Source organism: Lycium ferocissimum, chromosome 11 (assembly GCF_029784015.1).
Source record: "Lycium ferocissimum isolate CSIRO_LF1 chromosome 11, AGI_CSIRO_Lferr_CH_V1, whole genome shotgun sequence".
Taxonomy (NCBI): Eukaryota; Viridiplantae; Streptophyta; class Magnoliopsida; order Solanales; family Solanaceae; genus Lycium; species Lycium ferocissimum.
The window spans coordinates 9,357,686-9,366,080 of NC_081352.1; the positions used below are offsets into that span (position 1 = coordinate 9,357,686).

Sequence of the window (8,395 nt, forward strand, 5' to 3'; positions counted from 1 at the left end):
AAATTCTCAAAGTGTGAATTTTGGCTTAAGTCAGTGGCATTTATAGGCCATGTAATTTTAGTTGAAGGTGTAAAAGTTGATTCTCAGAAAATAGATGTCATAAAGAATTGGCCCAAACCTACTTCAGTTTCTGATATTAGAAGTTTCTTGCGTCTGGCAGGCTATTATAGATGTTTCGTAGACGGATTTTCCTATATTTCTGATCCATTGACTAAGTTGACTCAGAAAAAGGTTAAGTTTCAGTGGTCAGATGCATGTGACCAAAGCTTTGAAGAGTTGAAGAAGAAGTTGACTTCTGCTCTAGTTTTGACGTTACCAGAAGGAACCGACAGGTTCGTAGTTTATTGTGATGATTCGGGAATTTGTCTTGGATGTGTCTTAATGCAACATGATAAGGTGGTAGCTTATGCATCTCGTCAGCTTAAGACTCAGGAAAAGGATGATCCAACTCATGATCTAGAATTGGCAGCCGTGGTTTTTGCACTTAAGATATGGCGTCATTATTTGTATGGAGTGTATGTTGATATTTTCACTGATCATAAAAGCCTGCAGTATATGCAGTGTATAAAAATGTCCGAAAAAGTCCTTAAACTTAGTTTAACTGAACACTAGAGGGGGATTATCTATTTGTTTGTCATTATTATTACCTGTTTTCAAAATGTTGTGATTTCATGAAAAGCAACACTAGGTGATAAAATGCTAAGTAAATGCAGTGTATAAAAATGTATGTATATCAAGTATAAAGTATTTATAAAGAATGTATTTCGATAGGAATGTAAAGGAGTGTAAAGAGAATGTATCTCGTAAGTATAAAAGTGTATTTGTTGGTATAAAGAGTGTATATGTATTAGTGTAAAGAATGTATACAACTGTATAAAGATGTATAAAAAGTATAAGAATATGTAAAATAGGAATATCAAGTATATAAAGAATCCATGTTTATGTATATAAAAGAATGTATTTCAAGTATAAAAGAGTGTATATCAAACATAAAATGTATAAGCTACTAAAAAATCGGCGTTTAGTGACGGAATATTAGCGACGGACCATATTCGTCGCTAATTAACGACGGATTAGCTACGGATTTCTCATTTTGTCGCAAGAAAAGCAACTAAAATTTAATCTCATTATATAGTGACGGATTAGCAACGAAAACTGAGTTTCGTTACTAATAATTAGCGCGAATTTTTGGCGCCTTAAATTTCACTACAGATTTAGCAACAGAAGAGGCGCGACAAATTTTATTTTTAATTAGCGACGGATTCAGCAACGAAATATCCGTCGCTAGGCCTTTAATTTTTCTAGAAAAAAATATATATTTGCAGCAACGGAATATTTTGTCGCAATATTAATTATTAAAAGAAATGAATGTATTATTTAGCGACGGAATATAAAATCCGTCGCTATTCCGTCGTTAAATGTAAAAAAAAAAGGATATCTCCCAGCTAGGGTACACATTATTTCATTTCCAAACAAAGCAGCCAACACGGATAGAGAGATAGACTGTGCGAAATTGCTAACATAGAGAGAGAGAGCACAATATAGATCAAAATAATGTGAATCTAAGGTTTCTATTGTGTTTTTCTCTTCTTCTACTGCAACTTTTTTCTAAAGGAAAGGTATGTTTTGATTTTTCTATGTTTTATGGGCAGTTTCTTTCTTCTTTATCTCCTTCTTTGTGTTTTCTGACATTAAATCTAAAACGAAATTAAGATATCTGTGTTTTCTTGCTTATTATCTAAAGGACAGAGTATCTTTAAGTGTTTTTTTGGGCTAAAATCGAAGTTGGGTGTGTTGAAAACTGTTGGGTTTATAATTTATTTGAAGGTTAAGTGTTGGGAATCTCTATTTCGGCCAAAATCTGATGAAAATGGAAATTCAACCTTTGTTTGTGCTAAATCTTGTAGGATAATATTATTTGGTGGTTAAAGTTTGTTTTAATTCGTTGCATGTCGAGAAAAAGCTTGAAGAACTCAACATTCTTTATATTCTGTGATTTGAAATCAGTGTTAGTGAACTGGGTTTCTTACTCATTTTTTTTTTTGTTTCAGTTTGTCATTTTTTTTTAACTAAAAGGTGAATGATATTTTCTGTTTCAATAAGTTATTTCAGCTTGTTCTTCTCTCTTAGCAGCATTTCTCATTAGCAAAATGTATCGTTTTGTAGCAAATCTTGCTTCCAAAGCGAGGTAATATTCACATTTTATAACTTGGATTTTTCTGTTAGAAAAATGTATTCTTTATTACTTTTAAGAAATACCCATTTTCTTGTTTTTCTTTTTTGTGTTAGAAAAATGTAATCTTTATTACTTTTAACAAATACCCATTTTCTTGTTTTGTACAGAGTGGCAAGAACCAACACCCAACAAGTGAGTACTATTTTGCAAGATACTTTTTTTTTTTTTTGGTATAGATCAAGAAGAGCTGTATTTTGGATTGTCTGTTTATAAATGGTTTTTGTTGCAGATTGGTGGAAGGTTAAATTGGAGTAGAAGTTATGCTGCAAAGGATATTAGATTTGGTGTTGAAGCTCGAGCTGCAATGCTTCAAGGTATTGTAGAACTTGCTGATGCTGTTAAAGTCACTATGGGTCCAAAGGTGAATTTTTTATCAACCCCATTAGTGAATACACTCCGTTTGTTACATAGATTGTTCATATATTTATATGTAAACAATTCAACCCCATTAGTGAATACACACTGTTTGTTCCCAACCAAGTGCAGCAGTTTTTTGCCCCAAACATGCAGCAACAAATAGCCAAAAACACAGTGGCGTTCGGCCTAAAAATGGCAACAAGTACAGTAGCAATTTGCATTAGTATGCAGCAACAAAATGGCTCAAATTTGCTATTTGTTGCTAGCATGATAGCATGAGGTTTACCCTATTGTTTATGGACCTGAGATCGATACATATCTCAATGTTAATGTGCCTCACTCATATTATTGGCACTATTAGAATATACACATGTTTGAATGTTGACATGCCTATGGATCTACTTATGCATTTTTATTCACTATTAAGAGGTTCCATTTTGAGCTACTGTTGTGATTGGTTGATCTGTTTTGAGGGATGTTCGCAGCACTCATAAGCTGTTGCTGAGCTTGGGAAAATTGCTGCATTTGAAGTTCTCTAAGTGTTGCGAATGAGCTGCTACCTTGTTGTTATATTTGTTATCATAAACTGCTGGATTATTGGCCATTTGCACCTCGTTTTGGGAGTGGTCTGCTGCTGAATTTTTGGCCATATTTTCCTCGCATTTTGCGGTTTTGCTGCTGCATTTTTTGCCCCACGAAATGTTGATTTGTTGCTGTAATTCTGAGCTAAAGTTTCTGCCGAATGTCGGGCAAATTTGAGCCATTTTGTTGTTGCATACTAATGCAAATTGCTACCGTAGTTGTTGCCATTTTTAGGTACGCCACCGGTTCAAGCGTCGGATCACGGTAGTAACCCAACCATCCCCGAATTATCTCCCATTACACACGATCCGAGCAGCCCAAGAGATGAGGGTACATCAAACCATAGCAACACCGTCCGCGAAGAAGAGTCCAGTAGTCGTCGTAGGCAGCGGACACTTACACTTGTTACTCTTACTCCTGCAGGGTTAGTCCATGCTTATATTTTTTTATATATATAATTTGTGGTAGGCCTTGAAATAATATTTTCAAATTTATGCAGGTTGGAACCTTCTAAAGAATGCTCTAATACCGCATCTTTCAAAAATCAACTTGATCCCAATGGAATCAATTGGAAAGGTGTCTCAGAAGATACTAGAAATTTTTATTTTGGGGAATTCAAGGTATAACTTTCATCATAATTCGTTTTACAAGTGTATTAGCTTTTATAGTTAGGATACTAATAATATTAGTTTAAACTAATGAAAAACTTAAGCCTTATATGATGACTTTAATAAATAGCCCGGCTGCAAAATATTCAAACCAGCAGGCAGAGATAACACCAAACAGGTATAATCAAATTAAACAAATTAATGACCAGCTTATCCTTTTTTGAACTCAACAGATTTCATATAAAGTAATGCCAAATAAAAAATCACATTAGCAAAGGACTTGCATACAACACAAAAGCAAAGTGACATTTGTTTCAACCATAGGGGACTGATTCATCACGTTTATTTGACACAGTTCACATGTACACACCATGTTTTAAAGTTATCACTTCCATTTTTTTGAACTTAAAACAAACTTTTGATTCGAATCTAGACTTCAACTTGAACATTCAAGATAATAGGTCCATCTCTCGATAAGTTTCGTTTAGACTCAACACATTATTTTAGGCATTTTCCTAACATAATTGCTTTCCTATCATCATCTTTTAAAGGTCTATTTCAACAATTATTATATGTACACATTTTTTGTCGAGGACTACACCTGCGGAACCAAATCGGAAAGTGGATAGGACACAAGAAGCATGTCAACCAACCACAACAGCCTTCATGAACCTAAACTAAAGTGAGATGTCTGTCTTAGATCCTGTCTTGCCTTACATGATTGGCTTGTAATGACATAGCAATAGCAGGTCTTTTGCTTCTTCCGGAAACATGAGGCATTATGTAGTTGTGGAATCATTTTTCTATTTGATATAGAGGCAAAACATATACCTATCGGAAAAAAAGAAGATATAGAGGCATCGCATATAGGACTAGGTGTAAGCTTTGAATGGCGGTGATTTAATGGTCTTAAGTACTGAAGTTTTTGATCTTTCACATTTGGTGTTCTAAACTGCTGGCGTGACAGCATATAGACTAGTTTTTATTTTATTAATTTGCTGAACTTAATCTCTTTTGTTATGGTGTAAACAGTCTTGTCATATAAGTTGCCCATTGAGGAAAGATTCAAAGATTTCGCAAAATTATTGATCCAGAGAGTAAATAATGGTTCACATTTTGCAATAGCCCATATCCACCTTTAACTTTATCACTTTTGAAGGCATAGAATAACTCGAATCAATCGAAGTGTAAAGCATGTTGCTATATGTTCTATTGCTCTTCAAATAAATTAGATCTTAGCAACCGGCCACCAACTAGTGTATATAGAAATGATTTCAAATAAATAAATTAGATCTTCCATTTTTAAAAGTGTCGATTGAAACTTTTGAAATCTAGCACTAAGCTTCTATTTTAATATTGGAGTGGAATAGTGGGCATCATGTTTGGGAATTTTCTTTTACCTTTTGCCCTAATAATTATCTCCTGTGTGTTCACTCACGAAAGGATTTCTAAAACTTGCTTGGTGGTTAGTAGTTCCCTTGACTGCACTTTTTTTCATGATGGTCGAAGGCCAAAGCAAGCTTTGGGATTTGGTTTAGCCCCTCTAATAGCACGCCTCGCCGAGGTTGTAAAACCTTTGGATCTTGCGCGGCGTTGGATTAAGAAGGTGGTAACCCCCTTAACCTGTCTTGTCCTTTCAAGTTTATTGCTTGGCATGCTAATTTGTTTGATGTCTTGGCTCTCTGATAGTTTTTTTTTTTTTTTTTTTTTTTTTTTTTATGAATGACTACTGAGTATTCTTTTAAGTTAATGTGATGAAGATATGAACTTTGGATGCTCGTTCGTTATACCCCGCATTTTCGAGTATGAGCGTGACATGTATGTGTCATTTTTGTCATTCCGCATTATGCCATAAATTCCATATAATTACAAATTCGTCGAGTTGTAAGCTACAAAAGATTATTTCCAAAAATAGTTCTTGTATGTGTCATTTTTGTCTAATTAAGAGTCCGAAAGATTATGTTTGTAATAAGAGTACGTGGGTTCGCTCGGCTCGAATATGGGGTCGGGTGCCCATCACACCCTAGTAAGATGAGGGTGTGACACATTCTTCACCCTTTATTTGTTTTGCATAACTTGGCGGCTTATCGAAATCCCTAATTTCTTTGCTAAACTTGAAATGGAGTGATTTCGCTACTTTCGTTGGTTTTTCGAGCCACATTTGGAGTTGGGTTTGTTGGTAAGAAACTGCTGCATTTTGGATCATTTGGCTGCTGAACTTCAGGTAAGCTATTACTGCATATTTTCGCTTAACCGTTACTGCAATTGGAGCCTTATCAGTGTTAAATGGGCAGGCAGTAGTTGCCACATTCTGTTGTATAAAACACTGTTAGGATCAAGGATGCTATCTTTGTTACATTTCCTTGTCAAGGTGTACTGTTTTAAAGGCTTTTGTGGCACTTTTAAATTCATTGTTGGGACAACCTTGAGATAATTTTGAGTGTTGTTGCACTGAGAACATAGTGCTGCACTTGGTTTCTATTTTGAGAACTAAGGTGTAATGGCGTGCGATTCGAATTTTAATGACTCGCCTTTACATTTTGTTGTTCATTACCTACGGTTGGCTTCTATGATCGGTAATGAATTGAGATTAAATGGTTGCTTGGTTTTTGCCAATTCAACTCAGTTGGATCAAGTCTGTGGAGACAAATTCATGCAACATGCACTTGGACTAATATGTATATAACTGTGTCTAATTTATGTATACCAATTAAGAAAAATAAAAAAGAATTTGACCAGTTATTTATATTAATATCCCCGAAAAGAAATAAAAGAAGTTGCGTGATCAGGGTTGTAGGAGTTTTTTTTCCTTAAATTTGTTGGAGTTTAATTTCTATATACCGTCGATGCTAAAAGAAGCTTTACAATGGGATAAGTAAGCTGAAGATGAAACATATAGCCTGTTATAAGTTATAACAAATTAAAATAGATTCATTGCATAATTTTCTTTACCATCATTTGTGTAAATTAAATAATTTTGGTGTATTACAAGTAGCTTGCACTCTAGTACTTATTTTGCTGCTTCTTAATCTCTAGAGGTGCTCAATAACAAGTTTCCCTTTAACTATTTGCTTTTGCTAAAGAGCAAATTGAGGTGATATATTGTCAAAAAGTTTGTGGCTAGGGGATGTCCTTTTCGTTTTGGTAGACGTGTGGACCATAAGTTCATCATTTGTGTCTTATGAAGGGACCAACCAGCTTTTCTTTTTGACTTAAGTAAAATTATTCACCTTCAAAAGTAGACAAATAAACGCAGAGATATGTTTTATGTATAAACTCGTACGGTTTATAGACAAAGTGTTTAGAGACGTGTATATGATCATTTATATCCAAGTTGTATGACTCTTTTTTGTTGGTCATCATGAGACTTCAATTCCAACGAAAAATGAATAAATATCTGCTCCCTTATCTTTGGAATTCATTTCTCTTTTTATTTGGTAAAATTGAATGGTTAGTATTCTTGATGTTTTAATTTCACTACTTATTACGGAAAGATATCAAGAAATATTACGGGAAAAATCACGATCTCAGTCTGATAGTGATCAATGTGAAGCATATTATGAAGCTGCGGGGGAACAAGGAAGAGAAGAATATATGGTCTTGGATCTCAAGCACAAAGTTATCTGCTTTTTGTTGGAAAGAACAAAATTATGCACTAACAATACTTGATGGATGTGTGGGTTCTTTTGGTAGTTGATAGCTTGGTGTTGTCGGTGTTTTGGACTTAACGATTAAGATTTCGCTATCTATTTTGAATCTTTTTTATAAATATTATTTTATGTGAATGTCGTTATTTTTAAGAGTATTTATTACTTTGTATTTAGTATGTTTCAACAGGTGTATTTAAAATAAAAAAAATCGGACGAAAAATATTTGTGATGATTTGTGACGGATTTTGGTCGTTGCTAGAGGGAAAAAAGTAGGCTACGATCGCAACAAACATTGTATTGTCGCTAAATGCATCGCATAAATAATTCAAATATTTTGCGACGGATTAGCGACAATGGTTTTCGTCGCTAATTTACTAAAACGACGAAATGAAATATGAAATTAGTCACGGAATTCATAAAAATAGCAACAAAATGATCCGTTGCTATAATGTGGAACGGATTTCATACGTCGCTACTCGTCGCTAAGTTTGCTACGGATTTCATTTTTCCGTCGCTAATAGGTTAGCAACGCGCAAAATCGCAACAGACGACATTCCGTCGCTAATCCGTCGCAACACATGTTTAGCAACAGATATATCTTCGATTAGTGACGGAATACGTCCGTCACTAAATGCTGTTTTTTTAGTAGTGTGTCGGATGACAAGTAGATAAATATCTCTGCCGGACATTCAGAAAATAATGTTTCCACTATAGTACGATTTTATGTTATGCACAATTTTAAAAAACGTGGAAAGTAAATACAAGCAGTGATTTCGGTTCCTTTCGAGCGTCGTCTTCAAGATGTATCTCTCGATACGTGTACAAACACTTCATAAAAATGTTAGTAAGAGAATAAATAACTACCAAATGAATTAAAGAAATAATAATAATAATAAATAAACTTAAAAGAAAAACTCGTCTTTTGTACAGGGGAGGCCTTGGATATCAGACGGAAATTTCTT

The 8,395-nt window shown here is 34.4% G+C and overlaps 1 protein-coding gene across 1 annotated transcript; it reads left to right on the forward strand.

Moving 5' to 3' along the window:
• Positions 1–2,061: 2,061 nt before the first annotated feature.
• LOC132038029 (chaperonin CPN60-like 1, mitochondrial) lies at positions 2,062–2,756 on the forward strand. Its single transcript, XM_059428755.1, has 3 exons — positions 2,062–2,188; positions 2,344–2,368; positions 2,466–2,756. The coding sequence occupies exons 1-3, from the start codon at positions 2,151–2,153 to the stop codon at positions 2,754–2,756; spliced, it is 354 nt and encodes a 117-aa protein (XP_059284738.1). The 5' UTR covers positions 2,062–2,150.
• Positions 2,757–8,395: the final 5,639 nt, after the last annotated feature.